General features: G+C 46.7%; 1 protein-coding gene across 1 annotated transcript in view; it reads left to right on the top strand.

Annotated features, from left to right (window-relative positions):
* The window catches only part of CDH1 (cadherin 1), a 77,860-nt gene that overhangs the window by 37,936 nt on the left and 13,245 nt on the right, over positions 1-26,679 (top strand). The window contains exons 3-9 of the mRNA XM_013005167.2: positions 16,452-16,711; positions 21,162-21,308; positions 21,463-21,618; positions 22,358-22,502; positions 24,050-24,225; positions 24,514-24,642; positions 26,304-26,486. Of these exons, the coding sequence (XP_012860621.1) occupies positions 16,452-16,711; positions 21,162-21,308; positions 21,463-21,618; positions 22,358-22,502; positions 24,050-24,225; positions 24,514-24,642; positions 26,304-26,486 (1,196 nt within the window). The remainder of the gene's footprint in view (positions 1-16,451; positions 16,712-21,161; positions 21,309-21,462; positions 21,619-22,357; positions 22,503-24,049; positions 24,226-24,513; positions 24,643-26,303; positions 26,487-26,679) is intronic.

Below are 26,679 nucleotides of genomic sequence, written 5' to 3' on the forward strand. Positions count from 1 at the left end.
ATCCCCCCCAAAAAAACAAAACCGAAAAAATGTAGTGTTGTCACACAACATCTGCCAGTTCTTTTCTGGGCTCCAATACCATTTCTACTACAACCATAGTAGTAGCAACACAGAGAGCGCTAACCACATAGTGTGTGGTGACCGTTTTCTCTAGCGCAGGTAGAAGAAACAGACAAGGCTTCAGGGTTCATCCACCCCCCCCAGCTAGTTGGAGGCCCCATGGAGGTTGCCATCCAAATCTCTCTGGGTTCTCTGCAGTCGTCGGCGCCAACGCTTGCAGAGAAAGGCATTTAGGGAGCTGGTGCCCCAGTTCTATTGTGAGTCAGCTCTTAGCCCGGAGAATTTCATCTTGTGGAGGTTGTCTTTGCTGTATCTTTTCTCCCGTGGCCCTGGCCTTGCCCTCTGCTGCCATCAGGACTGACCCTTCTCGAAGGAGTCAGCGAGCCTGTCTCCTCTCCCAGGCCCCTCCTCCCCAAGTCACTTCATGCAGGGCCACTTACCATCCTGGCCCCTTTGCCCTTTGCTCTGGACCCGTTCCATGGGTCAATGTCCCTCTGAAAGCATGACTCGCTGAAGGAAAAGAACACTCATCATTCAGCTCATAAGATTGCAACCCTGAGAAGGTACTTATCAGACCACAAATAGAACCAGCCAGAACAGGGCCATACAGTCTCCCATAGCCTGATTGCCTTTTTATAATGCATCCGGGGTCAACACGAGGGGCTCGGGAAGCCCGAGCACACTGAGTGGAGTCACCCTCAACCACTCACCATTCCTTCCTTCAGTTCTGCCCTCACTAAAGAAAAGGTTTGTTTGCGTGAAGACAGGAACACAAACATGAGGGGATTTAAAAGGGACCCGTGAAGAGGAAGACCCTCAGTGCGAACGATGGATCAGCACAGTGGCTACAACAGTGGGTTCAGACATAACACTTGTGAGGGTGGCACAGGACAGGGCAGTGTTTTGCGCAGTTGTACACAGTCTGTTAATCAGACTCGATGGCTTTGACTAGCATAGAACTCAAACCTATCTCAGTCTGGGTGATTCCACACAGAGGTGCCCCGTAAGGGTTCCAGGTCTGTCATCTGGACAGGAACAGAAAGCCTCGTCTTCCTCTCGTGGAGAAGCTGGTACGTTTGAACCATTGACCTTTCGGTTAGTTGAGCAGCGTGGCTGACCACTGTGCCACGAGGGGTCCTTTGCAACAGCCCAGATGAGTTTATCTACAAAATAATCTCTCTCCTCTATCAGCGGCCTACTTCCCCCAAGACAACTAGCATTCTTGTTTTGGTGCTTCCATCCTATTTTGCCTGTTAAAAAAAAAAGCAAAAAGCCGAAGGGATAGAGCTTGATCTTCCTATATTATTACACTATAGGTTTACCTGTGTCTTTTGAACAGCTGCCTCGTTTTCTTCCTTTGAAGCATTTCTGCAGTGTTTCTGCCCCGTAGGTGGCCCATCCTGTAACACTGTTCAAAGACCCAATAAACAACCCTGCATGGGCACTCTGCACATGCATCCTTGCACAAGTCCAAGAAAGGGACTTGCCTGACGACTGGCATCCCAACACACTCCGTAGATCCGGGTCACCTGACTTTCCTGCTAGACCAGCTGACCAGAGGCCCCATCCCCAGCACCCTTTCTTTTTCTGTCATGTGTTTGTCATCCCCTTTCTTTGCCACCCCCACACATTCCCCTCCCCGCTCCTGCATCCTGTGCTCCTGAGAGTCTCAGAGGGATCCAGATACCCTAGAGGCCCTGCAGCTATTCCCCAAGCAAACCCTCTGAGCATTTTCACAAATAGAAATTGTTCTCATGGAAATAATCTATGAAATCATCATCATCATCATCTACACACTCCCTCTCCACCCCCTTTGAACATTCTTGGCTGTTAACCAAAGGTTGGGTGTTTGAGCCCACCCAGAGGTGCCTTGGAAAAGAGGCCTGATAATCCATGTTTGAAAACAGCCTTTGAGAATTCGAGTGGAGCACAGAGCTGCCCTCAACACACGTGGGGGCGCCACGAGTCAAGATGACTCAGTGGCAACTGCTTTGAACTAATTCACATGATTAAAAAAACCACACCAAAGAATATAAAAACTATAAAACTACATACAATGAAAAGCTGTACTCCCATCCTGACCCCTTTTGGTCCGATGCTTGCCGGTTTCTTCCAAAGTTTCTACACACAAATAGGGACACACGTTCTTCTCTCCCCATTTCCTTTTTGCCACCACGCTGCTCTGCACCTTGTTTTTACCACCGTGCAATATGTCTCGCGTGTCATTCGACAGCACTACATAAAGAGCATCCTTGCCGGGTTGAGAGCTACCTCGGGTTCCACTGCAAGGCAATTCCATGATTTGCTTAACTAATCCTCTACTGATGGGTGTTTGGGTTGTTTCCCAGATTTTGCTATTCTAACTAACGCCTTGGTGACTAGTCCTGTACCAAAGCCGTTCTTCAAGGGGGAAATTTGTTGTTGCTGTTGTTAATAAATCATATTACTGGAGGCTCTTACAACTCTTACAACAATCCAGTACCGGCAGGAAATTCTTGATCATATTAAAAAAAATAAGAAACCGAAACCAAACCAAACTCACTACCATCAAGTTGATGCTGGCCCACAGTGACCCTAGAGGACAGGATAGACCTGTCCTGTGAGTTTCTGAAACTAACTCTCTACGGGAGGCAAAAGCCCCCCCCCCCCCATCTTTCTCCTGTGAAAATGAGAAAAGTCCAGGCAAATGGCCCAGTGGGTCTTTTATAAGACCTGCCACCAAGAAAATGAACAGCGCGAAGAGCGCTGCTGGGACACATGCCACAACTCCGCGTGGTGGACACAGCCTTACTGCATGCAGCATCTTCAGAGAGTGACCCAGATGGCCTGTGGCTGCGTCCCAGCAGTCCCTGAGCCCACGTCTGCAACCTGTGTGCTGCCTGCCTACCGGCCATTTGCTTGACTTCCATTTTCTTGCCTACTGAAATTCTTGGAAGCAAGCACCCCAGTCTGAGATACATTTCTGCTCTCTCTATCCCTTATACTTGGAGGATAGTGGAATTGCTTGTGAGTTGTGTCCTCCACACACCCTCTCCAGCCCCCCACCCCGGTCCTGAGCAAAGGGTAAGTGACTACCTTTGGAGCCAATCAGAGTTGATTTGGCAAATATTCTGGGAATATTTCATATCAATGCCTATTTGTTCTTATAATCAAAAAGCGATGCTAGCATCCACTTTAGAAAAAAGTCGCCTTGTAAGCACTGCTGGACAAGTGAGCACTTGTTTAGAGTCATTTGCAAACGCATGTGACCTGGAGACTTTAAGGAAATGCTTAACTTCTGTTGCTTTTGCTCCCAGCTGTTCTTTTCAGCTGGTTTAGCAATTCTGTCCCAAATGTCAGAAGCAAAAGGGCCCAGGCTTTCCCAATACAACAGGCACACCGTGTCGCTTCCTGGTGGAAAAGGTTTCAGGCCTTGTTCTCAAGTTATTGAATGAACCCCAATTCCAAATTCCGTGAGCAATTTCCTGGGGATCCCCAGCCAGTGTCAGCACATTTCTGCTGGAGAGAGAGAGGTGGCTCCAGCTTGGCACCGCTCGCTGGGTTGTGTTCTCTGCAGAGAGAATCGACCTGCAGTTCTAGCAGTCTGTCCTTATCCACAACTACTCTCTGGAGCCTCTCTGGCCTTAAGGCAGGGTGATGGCCTTGACATTGACTTTAGCCATTGACTTTAGCTGTCCTGGGTGTGCATCTGGCCTCAAAGACTTGGGCTGGCTCCAAGACCTTGAGCAAAAAAAAAAAAAAGATTTAAGCCTCCCAGAGCCTCAGTTGCTCATCAGCAACAAGGGGATTAAAAGACCCCACCTGAATGGCAGGTGCTGGGGAAACAGTGTTGGTGAAGCTCTGGCCGAGGGCCCACACGTAATGACTATCATTATCTGGAGCATTCACTCTAACAATTATTATTAATTAAGAATTATTTATGGCTTCTCTCTTCTCTCCCGTACTTTTTTGTTACTCTGACCCTGACATCACTGGGTGTGTGGACTGCGTGTTTTTAATCATGAACTCTGACTCACGGGGACCTTCTCTGAGGAGACCCCGATAAACCACCGTCTTCCAGGTTGATTGAGGTATAATTTGTGCACCATATAATTTACCTACCGCGAGGGTACAGTTAGATAAGCTTGGTAAATGCACAGTGTTGTGCAGCTGCCACCACAGCCCATGGTTGGGAAACTTTTCTCACCCTTAAATGTTCCCTCCTGTCTAGGGACAGCCAGGCCTACCCCAGCTGCAGCTAAACCACGGATGGCTTTTGCTTTCTGTCTCTGGCTTTCTAAGATTTCCCTATAAATAGAATGTGGAGTCTTTTTTTGTGAATTGGTTCTTTCAGTTAGCACAGAACCGTGTAAGGTTCCTCTAGGCCAGTTCGTTTATCAGTAGTTTGTTCCTTTGTTGTATTCATTGAGAGGAGCACTGGTGGCTTCCTGGGTGACACGTTGGGCTGCTCATCACGGGTCACCAGTTCAAGACCACCAGCCTACTGCAGGAGAAAAAGGAGGCGTTCTACTCCCATAAAGACTTAATCTCGGAAACCCACAGGGGCAGTCCTCCTTTGGAATGGGCTAGATGGTAGTGGGTTTTCCTTGAGTTGAGCTACTGCCTGTATCAGTGTTTTATTGCTTTTTCTTTCTCTTATCTCCACCCCATCCCTAGTGTTTGTTTTGGGTTGTGGCAGTGGTGGTGAAATTTTTAAACAGTGAATTAGAAAAAGTTTACACACTTAGGCATATTGTTCCGTGACATTGGTTACAATTTTCACAATAGGTCGGCATTCTCATTGTTTCTAGTCTCTTAGTTCTATTTCCATTGATGCAGCTTCCCTCTCTCTCCTTCTTATCGTTGCTTTCAGGTATAGCTAACTGCTTCATAGAGTTAATTGTTTAGTGGGCCACGTTACTCAGAGGTGATATTAATTGTATCATCCAGTCCAGTGTTTGATGGACAGGTGACCTGATCTGGGAGTAGTTTCAGGGTTAGGTTAAAAGGGTATTTTAGGGGGATCCTTTTGAGGGTTCCACTGTCTCCATCAGTCCGTTAAGTCTGATCTGTTTATTAATTTGCTCTGTTTTTCTACCGATCTAACTGGACCTTCTGTTGTGCCGCTGGGCAGCCAGTTAGGCCCCAGTCTAGTTCTTCTGGTCTCTGGTTAGAAGAGGCCGTGGGTCTCCTGGGATTTTGGTTTCTTCCTGGAATCGTTTTCTGCAGACAAGTAGAAACCTATCGCTGTGTCTTAGATGGCAACTTATTCTGTTTTATTGCTATCATGTTATATGCATCTTAATAACTATTTCTAGGTTGATTTTTTTTGTGTGCATTTTATTCGGAGCTCTTAAAGATATTATAACGATCCATAGTTCAATTAGATCAAGCATAATTGTACAATTGCTGCCACCATCATTTCCAAAACATTTACTTCTTGAACTCTTTGATATCAGCTCCCCTTTATCCTCTCCCTCTCCCCCCCTGCCCCCCAGGAACCTGTTATTATATTATATATATTCATATTTTTGCTGTATTTTACACCATCCAAGGTGTCTGTTCACCTACCATTCTGTAATCCGTTCCCCTTGAGTGGGGTTATATATCATCATTGCTATCAGTTCCCACTCCCCCCCTCTAGGTTGATTATTTTTATTCATGCTTGTTCTATGAGTAGATAGAAAAAAATGAGAAGGAAAGTCCTTGCAAAAAAATAATAGTGTCTAGACTCCAAATTTAGAGGAACAAGGGGGCAAAAAGCATGAAGTCTGGGGAAGAAGGTTATTTTCCAAAGGTACATAGGACCAGCATCAGGGACACAGGAGAGCTGGTAAGAGTGGCTTCCCTGGATGGATGGGGGAGGAGCACTTTGCGTTTTTTTGGCTCCTCTGTGCTGGCTTGCGGGACGAGCAGCTTAATAAGATAGAATTCACATGGCATAATTAAACCCATTTAAAATACACAATTCACAAAAGTGCAACCATCACCATAGTTAATTTTAGAGCATTTTTCATCACCCCCTAAAAAACAAACAAACAAACATAGCTCTTCGCCACAACCCCTGATGGACACACACACAGACACGCACGCGCGCACGCACGCACGCACGCCCCACCCCTCACTCTCTCTCCAGCCCTAGACAACCAGTTGCCTATTTCTTGTTTCTGATGGATATTTTGCACGGAGGGAACCATCTGCTGTATGGCCTTCTTAGCTGCCTTCTTTTAGTTAGCCCAGTGGTTTCAAGGTTTGTCCGCGTTGTAGTATGTATCCTTCATTTCTTTTTATGGTTTATTACTGAGTAATGTCACATTTTATGGCTCTAGTACAGCGGTTCTCAACCTGTGGGTCTTGCTTTGACACCCCCACCCCCTTTGAGGGTCGAGTGACCTTTTCACGGGTTGCCCGATTCATCACAGTAGCAAAATGACATGAAGTAGCGATGAAAATAATGTTATGGTTGGGGGTCACCACAACATGAGGAACTGCATTAAAGGGTCGCGGCATTAGGAAGGTTGAGAACCACTGCTCTAGTAGTACATTTGATTTGTTCATTAGTCAATGAGCTATTTAAGCAAATATGAATTATACTGCTTTGTCATCTGTTTTATAATGTAATTCTTCAAGTATCTAAAAGATACTGCTTTTTAAGTTAAAAAAAAAACTAAAACTTATTTGAAGGAAAAATAGACATAGGTTACAAAGTGCTCGACAGAAATCAACTGAGGAACATAGGCTGTGTGTGCTCTGTGGTCCTGCTAGGACCCCACACAGAGGGAAAGGAAGGGAGGTCGTGGGGTGTGCCTGTGTCCTGATGGTCAGACAGGTGGAGGAAGGAGACCTGAAAATCTGAAGACCAGGGTATGGGGAAGAAGCAGGACTGCAGACGTTCAGAACATGGCTTTAGGGGTTCAGCTGGACCTGAGTTTGAATTGCAGCTCTTCCCCTCAGGAGCTGTGCAACTCTGGGAGAGTCACTTAACATCTCTGAGCCTCTACGTACAATCCAAAAAAACAAACTCACTCACTGCTGATAAGCCCTGCACCAGTTGTTGTGATAACATGTGTAAAGTGCTCCTGTTTCTCTAGCTAATGGCAGCTTCTGTGAGCAATTCTGGGCTCTCACTGCTTTCTGCAAGCACGGGTGGGAGAGCTTTTAAAAATGACCCTACCTGGGTCCCACCTGCCCCGGAGATTTGGATTCAGGCATTCTGGGGTAGGGTCCAGCAAGGGCTTTTGGTAAAAGTGCTCCTGGAGAGTCTGTGTGTCCTGTCCGCTAGACCCTGGATGGAATGAGGGGAGGAAGTTTTTAGGTCATTGTCTGTATTTCACAAACTGATAAGGGACCCAGCCCACCACTTCTCAGGCCTGTTACCTGCCCCTTCCAAGGAGAGAGTTCAATTGTTTTGGAATTTGGAACTCTGGGGCCCTCCCTGTCCTTGGGGAGAACCCAACAGAAGGGAAGAGTGGGGAGAGACTGGTGTGGGATGGAGCCTTTTCTTTCTAATCAATAAGCAAATAGTTCCCAGAGTTGCCCGACTCGACTCAGCCACAGGAATGTTTCCTGGCTGCAGCCCAGGGGGAATGATCAATTAGCGCCTCTCTATTTAGGCAGGTGGGGTGCCTGTGTATTTAGTGTGTTGTCAGAAGCTGGGAGATTAAACTCCAATTTATCTTGGAAGCCAGAGGCTCTCCTCATTCTTCTGGTTCTTTGAGAAAACCCTTCTTGTGGCAGGCAGGTGTGAGTGGCTTGGGGAGAAGCGTCCCTCATCCTCTGCAGGCTCACTTTGGAGCTGCTAGCACCTTGTTAGCAGTTCAAACCTGCCCGCCGCCCCTCTGGAGAAAGATGAGGCTTTCTGTTACCCAGAGGACTTAGAGCCTTGGAAGCCCAAGGGGGCAGTTCTACTCTTGTAGAACTTGTAGAGACCCTGTAGGGTCTCTCTCTATGAGCCAGAACTGACTCGCCGGCTGTGAGGAACTGGCCCACTGAGGCCTCGCAGTGAAGAATCAACAAGGAGAGGGGGCAATCCTCACCCTTGATTTCTCCCTCCTCTGGTTGAAGGTCACTCGTGTGGCCTGGCTCATCCTGAGAGGGTATTTTACTTCCCAAACAGATGTCCATGTGGTTGAATACTGTTTTCATTCTCTGGCAGCCAATGTCACGATGGCAGTGAGTCAGTCCCATGCCGGCCACTTCTGGAGGTGATTGGAAACCAGTTCTCGTTTTTTGTGATGGGCTGGATTGGGTTCACATGCTTCCTTTGTAAATGATTTTATCATAGTAAAATGCAACCGGCTTGGTCATTTTAACCATCTTCAAATGTATTAACTCAGGGGTAGTAGTTACATGCACCATGGTGGAGAACCGCCACTAGTACATGTTTCCAAAATGTATCATCCCAAACTGACCCGCCTCTCACTCCCCTGGGGTCTGACACCTCACTTCCCACACTGCCCTCTTCCCAGTATTCGGACTTCCTGCTCACCACCTTGTCCTTGTGACTGGGGACAAAGGGAAGGACGCTATGTCCTTTGCTTGCCATCCAGGTGACAGACATTGACATCTGTCTTTGGGGATAAACTAATGAAGGCTGAGAACACACGGCACAGTTTGTTCCCGGACAAGGACATTTGGGGGCATATTAGAAGAGAACACTAAGCTTTGTGTAAGTCAACCACTCCCATCCCTGGAATCCCCTGGGATGTGCCTGTCGGTGGGGAGATTTCCCAGATATGGGTGCCACGGCCAGACACCCCTGCTGTGGACACTCTGGGATTCCAGGTATACCTGTGGAGCTTGATCCTCTCAAGCTGCTCATCTATCCTTGAAATGTGTGGCATTAAGGCTGGCTGATTATAGGGACTCACTTTAGCTTAGTGTCCAGGCAGCCTGAAGCAGCTCACTCTCACATCTGAAGTCCATGGCTGTGTGTCCTTAAGTGTTTCTGAGACCTGGAACTGGCTAGCCAAGGCTGATGTCTTTTCCCGAAGGGATTGTTAGGTTTCTCGGGTGGGAAACCCAGCAATCTTGGCTTCCCTGGAGAAGGAATTTACTCCGAAGCCTGGTTTGTAATCTGAGTGGGTTTTTATAAAGGACAGAAGAAGTTTCAGGTTTTATAGTCACTGAACACGGGGAACTCATGGGATGGCACACCCACACGTGGTGGTCTGAGGCCAGAGACAGAGACTGCAACATGGCTGAACCCGGGGGGTGGGGGGTGGGGTGGGTGGGGGGGTGGTCTCCAGGTTCCGGCCTTTAGGGCCTTCAGCTAGAATGCATGGTTGACTGTACTGGTTGACCCCATTGGCTGAATTAAGCCCACCTGGCCTAGTTTGGGCCCACCTGGGTGCCACCTACCTAGCTGGAGCTTGAATTGGCACCTGCCCCTTAGCCTTTATTGGCTTCCAACCTCCTGTAAGGGGGTAGGTGCACTCTAGGCATGGAGAAGGGACACCCCTGGTCCCTGTCTCTAGCTACCTAACAGGATAGTGGAGAAAGGGCCGGCTTTCCCCTGACTCCCCGTCTCGTGATGCTCCGGCTCTCCTGTTCTTTTGTGTGAGCTAATGCCCTGGCATCCATTCAACTGGCATATCTTGAAGATGACCGGAGGACGATTTTCCCTTCAAGCTACGTGCCAGGCTGCCTGGTAGTTATGCCCGGGTGTCAGACCACAGGCTCTGTCACTTGTAGCTGTGTGCTTTGCCCTAGTTCTTTCACCTCTCTGAGCCTCAGTTTCCTCGTGTCTGAAACTAGAGACAGTAAATCCCTCCCTCGCAGGGTGGCTGCATCTAGTGAGTAAGGTTAGGAGCTAACTCAGTCATGGGGATAGCCCGGGACCAGGCAGTGTTCCATTCTTTGTGCATGGGGTCACCACGAGACCAGGGACTGGCTCCACAGTCGCTTCACAATGTCAACGTCAACATCTGTCAAGCCGATGCCGACTCATGGCAGCTTCATGTGTCAGTGCAGAACTCTGCTCCATTGGGGTTTTGCTGGCTGAATTTTCAGAAGCTGATAGGCAGTCTTTATCCCAAGGTTCCTCTGGTTTGACTGGAACTTTCCCCTTTTGGCTAGGAGGAGAGTGTGGACGCCGTCTGCCTGCCCAACCAGGGACGGTAAGGCTCTTGGGTTTCGGTTTGGGTCCAGAATTCTCTGTGGCCAATAGACACACAGTGAGAGACTTATCAGAGGTTAAAGGTCTCACAGTCTTAAGGTGAAACGTCAGCCTTCTCCCAATGCCCTACCTCCAAAGTGTGTCAACCGGAGCCCTGATGAGGGTCCTTCCCCTCTCATTTGTAAAAACCGTACTCGACAATGTGTGTGTGGGCTCAGTCAACCTGAGAAGTGTGTTAATGTTGAGGACTTACCCCCGTCAGTGGTGGACATGACAGAACTATTCCTTGCCATCTAAGGAAATGGTCAGTCTAGAAAGATACCTTAAGGCGGTGGGGGTCTGTAGAGAGTGAGCTTTGTGGTTGGAAGTAGAAACACTGGTTTAAAAAAAATTCCAGCCTAGCTAATCAGGTTTGTTTAAAATTCCTCCCAAGTGTCAACATCTTGTCTTTTATCTTTGGTGTTTGTGAGAGACTGTAGCTTGCTTAGTTTGGGAGTGCACAGTAGCAGCCTGACCTCCAGGACCTTGTCAGGCTCTCTGTTGTCTTCAAGGCTGTGTGTGTAGTTTTCTGCTCCCAAGGCTGAGTGCTCAAGTTCATCCAGTCCTTGAAAGGAAGCTAATTCCTGCTCTTTTTGATGTCAGCTGTGGGAGGTGCTTCCTGCTGAGAGGACAGCAGTCTGTCCTGGTCCTCTGTTTGTGCTGGAGAAGCCCTATTTTAAGTACTATTCGCTTCTGAGCATCTGAGTTATCCCACCAGTTAGCAAACAACTCAACTGTGGTCAGCTGGCTTTGATAGCAGGCTTCTGTCCTGAAATCTCAACAACATCTTCTGGAAATATACGGAGGCTTTTGAGACAGCCTTGTTCCTACCCACTGGCATTCCAGCTATGGGCCTGGGCGGGGGTGGGAGAAAAAGAAATGGAATCCTTGAAGCTGAGCCATCCCACAGCAGGATGGCGATTCCAAAGCAGAAATGTGACCTGGTGTGTGAAGCCTGTCCCCGAACCCCAATAGCTTTTCATGAATTTCAGTTTTTATCTGCTCTTCAGCCATCTCTTTGAGAACCTCCGTGACTTCTGATGAATAGAGGTCGGAAAGCGTGAATGGAAGGATAAGTAGTAACATGAAATCATCACGCATACTACAGGCACCAAAAGGAAAAGCAAACAGCTATTCATTCTGGTTTCTGACATTGTAACTCATTCTTACTGTAACTGGCAATAGAATACAGAGAAGCATAAAGAAAATGTATTAAACACTAAATCTAAAAGCCGAACACTTCCTCTCACCCCACCCCCACCCCCTCTCCATGACAACTCCTCCTCTGGGTGTTTCCATTCCATACTGCTGTCTTTTTATGGATGTAAACTTTCACCTATCATACACTCCCATAGTTAAGTCTCTCTTAAAAAGAGTTATCCACAATCAGTGTTAGGGCTCTCTCCCACCTCCCACATTGTGTGCTCCCCAAGCCCCCTTGCCCTCTCCACCCCTCCCTCATCTCCATTAAAACTTTGCACCAGTCATTGTCTCTATGCATCCACTTATCCCGTGCTTCAAAAATGGAGAAACCCAACAGAAACAATAAAAACAAAATGAAACAGACACAAGGTGATAGAAAGATAAGAAAGAGTAAGAAAGAAAAGACCACCAGCAATATTTTTAAAAGCCGAAAAGGACATTTCTGTTGTGGAACAAGCGAGAACTATTTAAACCTAGAGCAAATTCAGATTAGGTGACAAGGGAGGTCATCTGACCAGGTGTCGTATTACATATTGGGTTGGAATGAACAGCCCAACTCTTCACCCCCCCTATGCCACCAGGGCTCCTCTGTAGACTGCAGTAGTTTACAATACTCTCTGATAGCAAAGCTATTTGAGTCCCTTGACTGTTGCCAGAGGGGATCTGCGTGTGGACTTAGTTGACGCCTCACTTAGATGGCTGCTCGTTTGAAGACCCCAGACACTTGGCCTTTAAGACCCCAATTGATGGCCAGGCATCATGTGCTTTCTTCACCACACTGTGCTGTAGCATCCTTATCTTCAGTAATCTCTTCATGAAGGGCCATCTTATAAGAACTAATTTCACAGGGAATCCGGGACGGATGAGCCCTATAGGACCAGTGGTGTGAGTGGCGAAACAGGGAGGGTAAAGGGAGAATGGGTAGGAAGGAGGGAACCGATTACATGGAACTATATGTGACCTCCTCCCTGGGGGATGGACAACTGAAAAGTGGATGAAGGGAGACGTCGGATAGGGCAAGATATGACAAAATACCCATTTATAAACTATCAAGGGCTCATGCGGGAGGGAGGAGCGTGGAGGGAGGGGAAAAATGAGGACCTAATGTCGGGGGTTTAAATGGAGAGAAAATGTTTTGAGAAACGATGTACAAATGCGCTTTACACAATTGATGTATGTATGGATGGGATAACAGTTGTATGAGCCCCTAATAAAATGTTAAAAAAAATAAATAAAATTAAAAAAAAAAAAGAACTAATTTCTTGGATTGGGGCTAGAATTAAGTGGGAATCCAGAACCCATCTGTTTGTACACAGGTTATGAATGACGCTGGTTTAGTTAGTCATATTTTCATGACAAAACAAAATAAAAAGCAAAAAAAACCCTAAAACAGACAAAACAAAAACATTGTCAATCACCCTCCACCCCACCCCACCCCCGCCGACCAGGGTCTAAGTCAATTGCATTGATAATATTATTAATGTATCCAATGGCATAGAATTTAAGGCACTGTTGAGAAGAGCTTATGTGAGTCTTATCCAGCTTCGAACTGCAATCCATGAATTGTTGCTTTGTACACACTGAATTCTTAAATGCTTTAGTTCGGTTGACATTGAACCTGAGGGCTGATACTAGGGGAAAATGTCCTGTAACATTCCCTTATATGGGCAGATCCTTGCCTGTCATTCATGCAAGGGGAGCATTAAGAGTAAATAAATAGTGGTTCTGGGGCCCCTTTCATTGGACACCCAGTAAGTTGGGTCTCACTGAATGTCCAATGACCACCATTGCCACAGTCATGGGGTGTCAGGTGGTGGCCAGCATTTGCTCTCTCTCCCATTAGGGAATTTCAGTCCCAAGTGCCAGGGCTACAGGTAGTTTTGAGGTAGGGCCAGTTTATTTGGTCTGTGAGTCCTTCTGGTATGGTGCTCGGGGGTGCCATGGTCCCTGTCAGGCCAGCGTTAACTTGAAGGTCACCATAGTGCTTGGTTCATGGCGTGGTTCATCCAGGATGCTGGTTCTCCACAGTGTTCTGAGATTTCCCTTTTTCCTGTGTCTGGGTGGTACATACCCTGATCTCTAGAGAGCACGCCCCTTCTGCACATCTGAGGGTGTGAGAGTAAACAACTTAGTGCTTGTAAAGTGCTCCCAATGGTTCCCAACACACATTCTATACATATATATAGTATTAGTTGAAGCTACTAATGGAGGCTATGGTATTTGCGGGTGGCGGGGGCAGTGACAGTGCAGTGAAAAGATGTGTCCAGTTGCGATAGGCCAAGGGGTTCCTGACTGTTGTCATTGGCATTTGCTGTCAAGACCAAGTAGCCCACTAACTGTTTTTGGCAAAGAGGCTAGTGGTTTCAAACAGCTGACCTTTCAGTTAGCAACCTAACTCGTAACCACTGTGCCACCAGGGGCTCCTTCATTGGGCCCTGGGAAACGTGTGACTTGCTTTATTTTGTGGTCTGCAGCTGAGCCTGCAATATCTCCGAGGTCTGCCTGTACCAATGTTCTGTTTTCAGCATTTTCCCGTTCAGCTTCCTCCCGCCTGCTGCCACTTCCAGTTCGCAGTGCACAGGTCCGGGACACTGCCCAGCCCTCACCCGGGTTAAACCTGGGAGCTTCCAAACCCTTCCCAGAACTGGAGATCCCCTTGCCTTTCCTATAATTCCCGATTTTTCAGCCCAGAGGGTCAGGTTGCACAGGAGGAAGATAATGGGTCTTAATGAGCACCTGGAAATTCAGGTTGGGGCTGTCTGTCCTTTGCATTTCTTCTGTCACTTCTCGGAGGGCAGGGCCTTGCTGCCATTAAGAGGAATTGCCTCTAAGCAAGTTAAGTGCCTTGCATCAAGTGATTTGCAAAACCATTTTCATTTTTTCAGGCCGCCACCCTTTGGCAAGCCCAGTCATGCTTGTCCCAACTTTCACTGCCTGGATTTGGGGCAGGAAAGCCTTCGTTTGCTTAGATGAGAAAAAGCCCAGGCACAGCACGTGTCCCCCATTACTTCTGGGGGGCAGAGTGTGGTTACTTGGGAAGCATCTTGCTTTTCTATCAGGACTTCCAAACCCATTTGAATGGTTGAGTCGTGGTTGAGGAAACTTAAGGCAGTGTAGGTGTTTTGTGCCTGGGATTTTGATTCTACTGGGGAGGGCTAGGCTTTGACACCCCACTCAAAGATAGTGGCCGACTGGTTTGTGCTGTGAATGGGTTACCCTGCCAGCAATCCAGTGTCCCACATCAGGCTCCTGGTGCGTAACGTGCACACTGCCCTGGTTGGCCATGGCGGAACCATTCGGAACCAGTTCGGAGTCCTGTTTCCCAGTTTTCTGTTTGAGACCGGAAGGGTTGGATCCTCCCAGCCTTTGAGTACTTGCATTTATCTTTGCTTCTGTTACTTTATGATTCATCTGTTCAGTTAGCAAACATCTTATTTCTAGCTTGTCCATCCGAAGGCACGGAAATAATAGTTAACCATTAACTTTCAAAATGGGACCACATTCTCTGTCTTGACTAATTGCTTCAAAAACCTGGAGAACTTAGCCTCCACCAGTGGCGGTTGATATCCTTCAGGTTAGAGTAAAGGAAATTACAGCCGAGAGAAGTGAAGCAAGTTGCTTACTGTGACCCAGCCAGAACACGGCAGAATCTGAGTATATAATTCAGTTGTTAACTCAGAAACCACTGTAGCTACCACCTGCTTCTCTTCCTCTCTCTGAGTTTGGGAAGTGAGTCGTGGAACCCAGTTTAAGGGATGAGGATAGGGGTGTTAAACTGATCAATACATTGAGGTAAAACATATGAATGAGGTTAGATACTGATGATGTACCTTTCCTCGTGCTTCTTTCTTTCTTTTTTAACAAACCACTTTAATGGAGGCTCTTACAGCTCTTAGAACAATCTGGACCACTGTCTTAAGCTCTCTGAGCCTCAGTTTCTTCATCTTCAAAATGAGGAAAATTATAGTGTACTTTAGCTCTCTCATCATCTCTACCTTGCGCTTACAAGGGTGGGGCTGTTGACTTCAGAAACTGTTTGCAAGGGTGTCCCCTAGTGGAAGAAACGAAATCTGTAGCCCAGGTGGTCAAGAATGGCTTTAGGGCAAAAACATTTTCAGGAATGTAGAGGGAGGTCTCTACCCTTCCTAGCCACCCACTCCCCTCAAAATCAAACACTGACCTCTTTAACTATGCTTAAGAGCAAGAGTTGTTTTTCATAAAAGAGGACTTGGAAAAAATAAGAAATTTCGCTGGAAAGGTGAGCAGTTATTTGAAAGAAAGGCCAGCTTCGGAAGTTTCCCAGCATGGATTTGTCAAACGTTGCCTCTGCTTGGAAGGCCCTTGAGTCAGGTTTCTGCAGTCACACCTTCAGATCTCAAACTGGACAAGGTGTGAGTAAGGTTGAGACACTTGCTCAAGGTCACAAACCTAGGAAGTGGCAGAATTGCGATATGACCCCTCTTTGACAGTCTGGTTCCCAAGACTGCATATTCCTAACCACGATTATCATACTGATTCTCTTACTCTGCCACTTGCTAACTCAGTAAGCTATTTTTAAAATTATGTTTTAATTTTTAAAATTTTACCTTTTATTTTAAGATCATTTTTGTTTGCAGGCAACATTAAGAAATATCAGAGAAATACCAAAGAATTCTTGATGTTCTAGTTTTTTGTTTTCTTTCTCATTCAGTCAGTGTGCTGGCTTAGCTATTTTAGTGATTCATTTTCATATTAAAAGATGACCTTCTATGAAAGAGCGGAGGAGCGGTCAGCCTTTCTCCCTCCTTTATTGGAAAACAGGCTGCTTTATAGGCAGACCACTGTTTCCACTTTACAAGGAAGTGAGGAAACGTTCAGCTCACCAATCACCCAAGGAATTGTGAAGAACTGAACGGTGACATCAACTCCTGAGACCTCTGCTGTTCTGTCTCACCAGGTTGGGGGTTGTTTTCCTGGGCCAGGACTTTGGTGGGTGGCTTTTTTGGAGGAAGACCACTCTTGTCTTTTAATGAACCTACCCAATCGTCTAATCATTTCGATTTACATCCTACAGTGAGTTTTGAAGGATGCACGGGTCGGCCAAGGACAGTCTACTACTCCGAGGACACCCGATTCAAAGTGGCTACCGACGGGGTGGTGACAGTCAAACGGCATCTACAACTTCACACTCCACAGACCAGCTTTCTTGTCCATGCCTGGGACTCCACCCGCAGAAAGTTCTCGACCAAAGTGACGCTGAAGGCTACTGAGCAGCTCCACCACCGCCACCACCTACATGACCACCACCAACATGACCACCAACAACGGCATCATGTATGTTTGAAGGTTTCTATGATCTCAGTGTACTGTCTAATCTGATGTTTGGGGCCAGAGGGTTCTTCGTTGTGCGTGTGTTGGGATGGGGAAGCTGTGCTGCAAAGAATGTTTAGCAGCAGCTCTCCCCTCTACTAGATGTGAATAGTACCTTCCCTTGTTGCAGCAACAAATGCAGATTGTTTTAGATACTTCCCAAATTCCCCTTGGAGAGCCAAATGACCCCCAATTGAGAACCATTCCTCCAGCTCTGGGCTCAGTAAACTGCCGCTTAAAAGCCATCTGTGGCTCTTTTGTTACTTCCATGTGGCTCTGAAGTAAAATTGAAAATGAAAATAAAACTATCATCCTTTTACTTAAAAGGGATATTATCCAGGTAATGGTGATTTCATTGGTCTATGAGCAAATAATTTTTAAATTGTGTGAGGGACAGGATTGGCTCTTCCATCTCTAAAGTTTGCTGATCCCTGGTCTAGCCGAACTAATTCTTACTGTTCTTTACTTACAGTGATGGGTATGGCCAGGTTTCATCTCCATTGTTACCACATGGTGCGTAAGACTAGCAAGTCAGAAAAAAAAAAGACTAGCAAGTCACTGTGGATCACAGCCCTGTCATGTACCATGTAACTTACGCTGTCTGTGCTTCAATTTCCCTATCTGTAAAATGGAGATAATTATAACCCACCACCCACCCCTGTTAATTTCATACATCTGAGATGCTCAGAGCCAGTCTAGAACCGAATACATGTTAAGTGCTCAGTAACTGCCAACAGCTCTTCTCCCTGGGGAAGAACAAATGGCAGGCCGGTTCTCTGAGCATTTTGCTCTTTTTTTGTGTCATGGGTAGGCTCTTAGCACAAAAGAGAGGAGACCAGCAGGGAGTGTTCTTCCTTCTGGACCCTGACCTCCATGGGCGCCAGGGCAGAGGCTTGGCATGTAGCAGGATCCCAATAAATACTGAGCAGATGAGTGGATGAGGGGGGTGGGGGTGGATAGGATTGGTTTGGATTGACTATGACTGGGAGGATGCACGTCTGCTGAAGTTCTTGGCAAGGAAGTTTCTGGAGTTTATTTATTTATTTTTAAATATGACTGTTTTCTTTCTTTTTTTTTAAATCATCTTATTAGGGGCTCATACAACTCTTACCACAATCCATACACACATCAATTGTGTAAAGCGCATTTGTACATTCATTGCCCTTAAGTTTCTGGAGTTTATTAACCAGCAAACACCAGAGGCCTTTGCTACCTCCTGAACTTCTCCCAAGGACAAAAAGCTTGCTTCCCTGCCACTTCATCCCCAAGTAGCTCTCTGATGGTCATTGTTTCTGTTTATTGCCTTGCAAGTGTGAGATCTGCTGCAAGTGCCAAAGGCCTCGTAGGCTAGCTCCTGATTTTCTACCCCCAAACTCCTGAGATTCTGGGGTTTTCATAGCCCTCCTGTCAGATCTCATGTCCCCGGGGACAGATCAAAAACATAGTGAAACTAAGTATAAACTATATGAACAAAGCCCCCTGATTCAAGTCTGGGACGGATGCTGCCATTCCTGTGAGGAGGTCAGCAGAGTGGGCTTTGGTTGGACAGCTGTGGGCAGTCGCTTTTTGTGGCTAAGGGAAAGCTTTGACTTTGATTCTTCAGCTTCTTCTCTCTACCCCTTCTAACATCGCCTCAGGATTCGGTTCTGGCGGTATTATTAACAACAAAAACAAATGACAGTAGTGTTAGCAAAACGGAGTGCTTTTCCAGTTAAGGACGTCCAAGAGTACTAAGTTGTCTGTAGCCAGTACCAGGAACCCAGGCTCCTCCCTTCCCATCTGTTCTGCAACTCTCCCCACACAGCTTCTGTTGTGATGTTTTTAGTCTGGGTTAGAAGACAAAAGGGAGGAGGGACACAAAGGGGACTGGTGTAGCTATTTATTTAAAATCATTTTCTCGGGGGCTCTTATCACAAGCTGTACATCCATCCATTGTGTCGAGCATATTTGTACCTATGTTGCCATCCTCGTTCTCAACAGTTTCTTTCTACTTGAGCCCTTGGTGTCAGCTCATTGTTCCTCCCTCCCTCATGAATCCTTGATAATTTTTAAAAAAATTTTTTCATGTCTTACACCCACCGCTGTCTCCCTTCACGCACTCTTCTGTTGTTTCTCCCCGCACCTTCTCCCTTCCCTCCTGGTATCTCTACTCTCATTACTGAGAGGTACCTGTTTTTTAAGAACTTTTTGTAGAGTTTCAAGCAGTACTTCTGTTTGTATCTCATTGGTTAGAAAATTAATCATGTGGCCAAACCAAGCTAACAAGGGTGTTTACTGATGACAAAATTTGAACACACATACTTAAAAAATGTTTTTTATCTTTATTTATTCTTTTTAAAAAAAATCATTTTATTGGGGGCTCATACAACTCTTATCGCAATCCATCCATCCACCCATTGTATCAAGCATATTTGTACATTTGTTGCCATCATCATTTTCAAAACATTTGCTTTCTGCTTGAGCCCTTGGTATCCGCTCCTCAACACACACGTTTTTTAAAGCTACTTTTTTCAAAGAGAAAGGATAGGTGTTGAGTGATAGGCAGCAGATTCCGCTACAACCTAGTCTGAGCTTCACCTGGGTTATTTTCAGGGGACCAATGTGGAGCCAAGTGGTCCTTCCTGTATCAGGAAAATGGACCGCAAACTTAACCTGTCTTTTAATTCATATGAGACCAGATTGAACATTGACCTTTTCTCCTCAGATGCCAAGAATACATTTCCCAGTTAGTTGTGACAACCCAAATGTCTTCATACCTTTGGTTATTTCCCCCATCCCCTTCACATACAGATACCTCCAGGAGATAGAATTGCCCTGGTTAAGAACCAGTCGTTCTTCCGCTCTGTTTGGCCACTCTGGTGTCCCAGTCTTCTAATGGGTGATTTCCAGGTTTGGCTCATTTGGGCAGCATTCCCTTTGATTTCACGCATGGACGTACTAATGTCAGGCCTTGCTAGCACAGTGTTCCTCGTTACTGTCATTCTCTGGAAGCATTCTACAATCCCGATGCCAGCCTTTCTTTTCAATACAGCAAATTTGCACAGCCTGTGTGTGTAAAAATGGTCATTTTAAGGCTCAGAGCACAGGGTCGATGGTCAGTTTAATGCGTTGTTCCAGTTCTTGGATCAGCCCCCTGATTTGGCTTCATTGAAAGCATGGCTTGGTGTTTCTCTAATCAATCCACCAGCATCATCATCATTACTATGTATTGAGCATTGACCATGTACCAAGCCCCATTCTATTTCTGTGCAATACCAGCATCTCATTTAATCATTCCTCCCCTGATAGTATCATTGTTTTTAGAGCTTTAGGAAACCGTAGTAGGAGAGTCTAGGTAACCTGTCCGTAATGTGGTGGTGCCCCAGTGAGGCCTGGGAGCCAGGCCACTGGCCTCCAGAGCCTGCCCTTGACCCAAACAGAACTACCTCTGGAAGATGAACACAAGGGTACACAGGACAGTGTGGGCATGTTTGAAGGGGTATGTGGGTGACCCTTTTGCAGATTTGGGAGAGCTGGCTCTATCTAATCACGTCTCATCTTGTGCACATCTTAAAGCCCAGAGCATTGGGCTCTAACACTTGGCTAACAGTGATCCGTGAGCGAGAAAGCTGTATGTGGAGGAGGACGGGAGATGGAATTCTATCCTCTGGAGCATTCATTGGATTGCCACTAATCATTTTAAAACACTTAAACAACTTGGAAGATGTTTTCCTTCTGTCTCCAACTATCTGATTTCCCTGTGTGTGCATAATGTGATCTTTCTTGCGCACGAAAACCGTTCAATACAGGTCTCACAGGGCGTTTTTGGTTCCCACCCAAAAAACTTTTGCTAACCCAAATGGAAAATCCAATCCATCGAATGACACAGTGAGATAAAGGCGTTTGCATTGATCACAAATTAGTTCTTCCCAAAACTTGCTCGTTCTGACTGATAGTTCCAATTTGAGAACCCAGAGCCCTAAGAAAGACATCAGAGGGGGAGGGGGAATAAATCCAGGCATACGGCTGTCCAGCTGTTGGATAAACTCTGAGATTAAGCGTTGCTATCAAAAATGTGAAATAGGACATGTAGACTAATGATGTTGAAAAGAATATCAATCCCTAGGCCTATAATTGTCTCTGCATCACGATGACTTGAACCGGGGACCCAAAGAAGAATGAAAAGAGACACAGCACTGTCTGGGCTCTATGGTAAAGGGGTCTCCTGATTGCTCTCTGCTGTAGGTTATTCATTGGGGAGACTACATGTAATAATTCATTGTTTTTTGGGTTTTTGTAATATTTCATTGTTGAGACAGTGGTCTGACATTAATATCTCACACAGCCCCCCATCCTCCACCCACCGGCAGCCGGAGATGTTGGCTACAGTGTCTTTCCTGAGTAAGCTCATCTTGTTCTGTTTCCTTTCCTTGAGGACCCTGTGGCTGGGCCCCAGAAAGAAGTACTCATGTTTCCCAGCGTTCACCACGGGGGCCTTCGAAGACAGAAGAGAGACTGGGTTATCCCTCCAATCAGCTGCCCAGAAAATGAAAAGGGCCCATTTCCTAAGAACCTGGTTCGGGTAGGGAAAGAAGTTTGCTTCTATCTTGGGGCAGGGGGTGAGTGGGGGGTTAAGGGAGGAAGGACTTGGCTAAGAAGGACCAAGGAGATAAAGGTAACGACCCACTGTCAGAATCCCTCCTTGCTAATTCTGTTTCGTTCCATGTTGTCTTCAGATCAAATCTAGCAGGGACAAAGAAATTGAAGTTTTCTACAGCATCACTGGTGAAGGAGCCGACAGACCTCCTGTTGGTGTGTTTGTGATTGAAAGAAAAACCGGATGGCTGAAGGTGACCCAGCCTCTGGATAGAGAAGAAATATCCAACTACACGGTGAGTATATCCGAGCGGCTTGTTAAGATGGGTAGCATCCTTCCCTCCGACAAGTTTGTTTTTTAGTAATTCTCCCAAGGGTTTTTGGTCTGTCCATGCCAGATCTCTAAATCAGATGCTCTGCACCTAGGAGCAACTTACTTTGATATTGCTTGACCTGTTGTTAATGCAAAATGACAAGAGAGCCCCATTCTGTTTTGAGTTCTTGGCAGTTTAGACCCAGCTGGCAGTCCGTTTATGAGACTGGGAAGTCTCTGGCCCGAAGGAAGAGCGCAGTATTGGAATTGGGGGGTGGGCAACTGTTTGGGGGCCATGGTAGCAGCATGAGCTTAGGGAATATATTGATACAACGTGAAGACAATCTGGGGAACGTTAGACTGGAGGGGCTACATCAGCAAATGTTACCCACATGGGAACAATCCGTTTCTTGGGCCTGTCCCTCGATCTCCTGGACTTGATTCCTTGATCCTTGGATGACAAATTGGAGCTCTGGCCTGGAGGCTCACTAGTCCACTTCAGTCACAGTCACCATATTGTTAAAGCGGCGGGGCAGGGGTGGGGAAAGCTGCCTGTGAGGGACACCCATCGGAGTGGGCAGGAGTGGAGGCCAGGCGTATGGCTGCCCTCAAGGCACGAACAATCTCCCAACACCAAGAGAGAGGAGCCAGGAACAGAGCCTGCTGCTCCGGTCACCTCTTCTTCCTGTCCGGGCCTAAGTAACTCTCCCTTGGGTCTGCAGCTCTTGTCTCATGCCGTGTCTTCGAATGGAGAGTCCATTGAAGACCCGATGGAGATTGTGATCACGGTGACGGATCAGAATGACAACAAGCCCATCTTCACCCAGGAAGTCTTTGAAGGGTCTGTCATGGAAGGCGCTGTCCCAGGTACTCACACGATGAGCTGAGAGCCCAGGAAAGAAGGTGTTGGGGCGGCAGATCAGGGTGTGGTCACGGAAACTGGCTCATGTGTACACATCTACTTTGGAAGTCCCAGAGGAAGTAAACGTGTGTGTGCATGGGTATATGTGTGTGTGATGTCTAACCCGTGGCTGCATGTCAGAACAGCACTAGTTTAAGAACAATCTCCCCTGATTCCGAAGCATTCCCTTGCTGGTACCTTAACCCCCTTTACATCCCACGCTGATCAGGTTCGTCTTCTCCCATAAATGTGACCACTGCCCTGCCTTTCTTGATGGTCACTCCCTCTCTATGTTTTCTATGTATTTGGAACTAGGTAATAGCTTATTAATTTCCCCTTCTTCTCAGACTACCTGATATGTACCAAATCATGCTATGCATACATAATTCTTTCATGCAACTTTTTGGTACATTCATTTGGTCATTCATCTGTATTACTGTGTTATATGAAATGTTTTAATACCAAAGAGCCATTTAGGCTACAAGCAGTGCATCTGTACTATGGCTGATGGGATTTGGGCTATTTTAATTTCTTACTGTTATGAGCAGTGCTTTCAGAACATTCTGGAAAGACATCTCCTGGTGTCAGTGTGTAAAGAGTTTCTCCAAGGTACATATCTAGGAGTGGATCCTGTTCATGGCTCTTCAGGAGATCCTAGGTTCCTGCCCCGGAGGGGCCTCACTTTATTCCCAGAGGAGTGGCAAAGCCAACCAATCCCTGCCTTAGCGTTTCACACATTCTGTTTGCAAGCTCCCATGCAGTCATTTGGTGGGAGTCACAAAGAGGACTGTGAGAAGAGTCATACCAGGTCATTCAACTGTCCCACGGTGGCTGAAGCAATTCACACCGTCAGCAGCCATAGCTAAACCTTCCGCTTGCTGGACATCCTGGAACTGGGAGCTTTCTTAGCTTTCAGCAATCTGATGAGTGAGTAGCACTCATCAAAGAGATGTCCAATTTGTTTCTCCTGGAGTCCTCATAATGTTCAGTGGCCACTGAGATTCTTCTTTACGATATGTAGGTTCTCTTTCGTTCCTTTGGGAGTGTGTGTGTGTGTGTGTGTGTGTGTGTGTGTGTGTGTGTTCTCTACTGCTGCTGGAGAGTTATTTAATAGTCCATTTGCCAGTCATAGGTGCTATAATTTCCTTTTGAAAACCATGATTTCAAATAACTGGTCTCTCAGTGAAGCTGTGGCTGAGACGCCAACTGTGAAAAAAACCCACAGAAAACTAGGGTTTTCTTATTTCACATAGTGTTCATGTGAAATACCAGAGACCTGTAGTCCCATATGACACATCCCATACGAAACTTGATGGAGAAATTTAGTTCTAGGACACTGCTTATTTGATGGAATGGTTTCTTCTTCCCATAGTACTCTGGTAAGAATTTTAGAATTTCAGGAATGGAAATGCTATCACACGGTAACCCCTCTAGAACCTCTCCTTTACCACTTGTGACTGAATTTGACTGACCTCAGTACAGCTGAGCTGAGTCTTCCCTTTGACACTCTCAGGAACCCCGGTGATGCAGGTCACAGCCACAGATGCAGATGACGATGTGAACACCTACAACGCCGCCATCGTTTACACCATCGAAGACCAAGAGCCTAAGCTGCCTTACGACAACATGTTCACCATCAACCGCGACACAGGAGTCATTGGCGTGGTCACCGCCGGGCTGGACCGAGAGGTCAGGTGGCAAAAAAATTCTGAGGGGGCTGAGAGCAACTGTATACTAGTTAAATCCCACGGACCTTTTGCAGAGCTGTGCTGAGACCAGTTAACGTGGTGATGGCCGAGCTGATCATTTCATGAGTACTTGCCCTGAGCTTAGCATCTCAATATCTGTCCAGAGGTTCTGTGCCTGGACAGCATTTAAGCAGAGAATAGAATCTTCTGTTTCTGTGGGCTGGACTGGGCTGGGCCGGGGCATACCTGCGTGGCGGTGGGTCCTAACTTGGGTCTTTTTGCCCCACAGAGTGTTCCTCAGTACACCCTGGTGGTTAAAGCTACTGACCTTCAAGGAGACGGCTTAAGCACAACAGCGAAAGCTGTGATCTTCATCACTGATACCAACGACAACCCACCCGTCTTCAATCCGACCGTGGTAATTCTGCAGTTCCTCAGACGGTTTCCAAAAAGGGGGCTCTTCCTGGTTTACAAAAGTTCCACAACTGCTTATGGGTGCACTATTGAATGTTAATGGTTCATGTTATTTGTCCTAGACTGAAAGGCAAGTAGAATAGGGTGGTGGGGGTTGTCTTTGAGTATCCCGGCCCTCTTCTGGGCCTGGGGTCCACTGACACGGGTTTGTGAAATTTCAACAAGGACCCACTTGCATCCATGTCCTCATATGATGTAGCTTGGTAGCAAATTATCAACATTTCACTGGACAGATATTTTCCATGTTTATACGAGGCCCGGAAGATGTCATCACCAACAAGGCAAAGGGTCTGTTTTCATGCAACTTTATAGTCTAGCTTGAGCTGTGTTAGGCAGCGGACTCAGATTCTTGAGTGCTAGTGTTATGAAATGCAATCATGGCAAAATTATTGGGAGCCAAATAGAGGAACCTTAACCCTATAGCCTCGGCTAGAAATTGGCCTGATGGTTAGTCACAGATGACTTGTGATTGAAGCAAATAGGGTTGGTTGCTTTCCCCCGCCTTTCTTTCATGTAACAGAAAGCCCAGAGGTAGACAGGTAACCTTTATCAGTAGAAACCAAGGTGCCTTTGTCTTGCTCTTCCACCATCTGTAGTACCTGACTGCCATGGTCAAGGTCACCTTGCAGCCCAGCATAGCTGTTGGAGCTCCAGCTATTATGTCAGTGCTTCAGGCAAGAAGGAAGCCAGGGGGAAAGGCAGAGCTGCTGAGTTGGGTATTCTAAATGAAGGCATTTCTAGGAAGATTCCTCCCAGAAGTTTGCCTCACAGCTCTTACGGACAGACAACTGCTGTCTACGAGGCAGACTTGGGAAATGTAAGTCTTGTAGCTGAGCACCGTGGTGTCGCTAACAATGCATTTAGTGAAGAAGGGGAGAATAGATATTCAGTAGGCCTTTTTTAGTGCCTGCCATCCTAGCCTGGTCACCATGAGCAGAAGAGCCCTACCCAAAGCAGTGAGTGACACCTACTCTCACTCTGACCTGACAGGAGGTCTGGCAAGACAGAAAAGGGGGGAGGTGGAAGTAAAGGGGGTGGGGTCAGTATCTGCTAACTGCCCTAATCAAGAAGACACTGATGGTAGAAGAATAACTGGAAAATCACCAGTGTGATTAGAGTAGAGTGAACTGAATGAGGCTGGGATCTCCAGGCTCTGAAGGGCTCAGGTAAGAGTTTGAGAAGTCATCCCTACTACAATGGGAAATCATTCCAGGGCAAGCAGCCTGGCATTTATGAAGGGCCGTCTGGTGGCTGAGAGAGAATGGTTTCCTGAGGTAGATGAGGATGCACCTCTATCTTGTACTTGGCAGTTAAAAATGGGATTAATGTGTACTGAGGGGTTCAGGTAGCAGCACCTTGGAAAGCTCGGTCAGACATTCCTGGAGCATGACACCGGGTGACACCACTGTCATCAGCGCTTCACCAATAAGAAATGGTGACCTGGACAGTGAGCATTTCAAGATTTGATTCCATCACCCGGGTGCTCCATAGCACCTGTCTACTGAAGGCTGGGCCCCGAAAGAGTCTTTTAGTCCCTGAAGACTTAGCCCCGTTATTGAGGCTTAGCATGGCATAAATGACCTCATCTTCTCGTTTGCTTTGCAGTATGTTGGTAAGGTTTTTGAGAATGTTGTGGATGCGACAATCACCACCCTCAAAGTGACTGATGCTGATGTCCCCAACACCCCCGCATGGGTGGCCAAGTACTACATATTGAATGATGAACAGGAGCAATTTGTTGTGATCACAGATCCAATAACAAACGATGGCATTTTGAAAACGGCCAAGGTTTGTATGGTGCCTGGAAAACTGCAGAAACAACCATCTCAGTCTAGCCAGATGTCCACTCTTGTGCCCCCTGGTGTCTTCTCAGAAATACATTGGTATTCGGGGAGGGGAACCTGACCGTCCCAGATTGTGTGAGTGTGTGTGTGTGTGTGTGTGTGTGTGTGTGTGTGTGTGTAGTTGGGGGCCAGGGGAT

The sequence above is a fragment of the Echinops telfairi genome, unplaced genomic scaffold, assembly GCF_000313985.2.
Source record: "Echinops telfairi isolate 266 unplaced genomic scaffold, ASM31398v2 ScPeMD7_2291;HRSCAF=2852, whole genome shotgun sequence".
Lineage (NCBI taxonomy): Eukaryota > Metazoa > Chordata > Mammalia > Afrosoricida > Tenrecidae > Echinops > Echinops telfairi.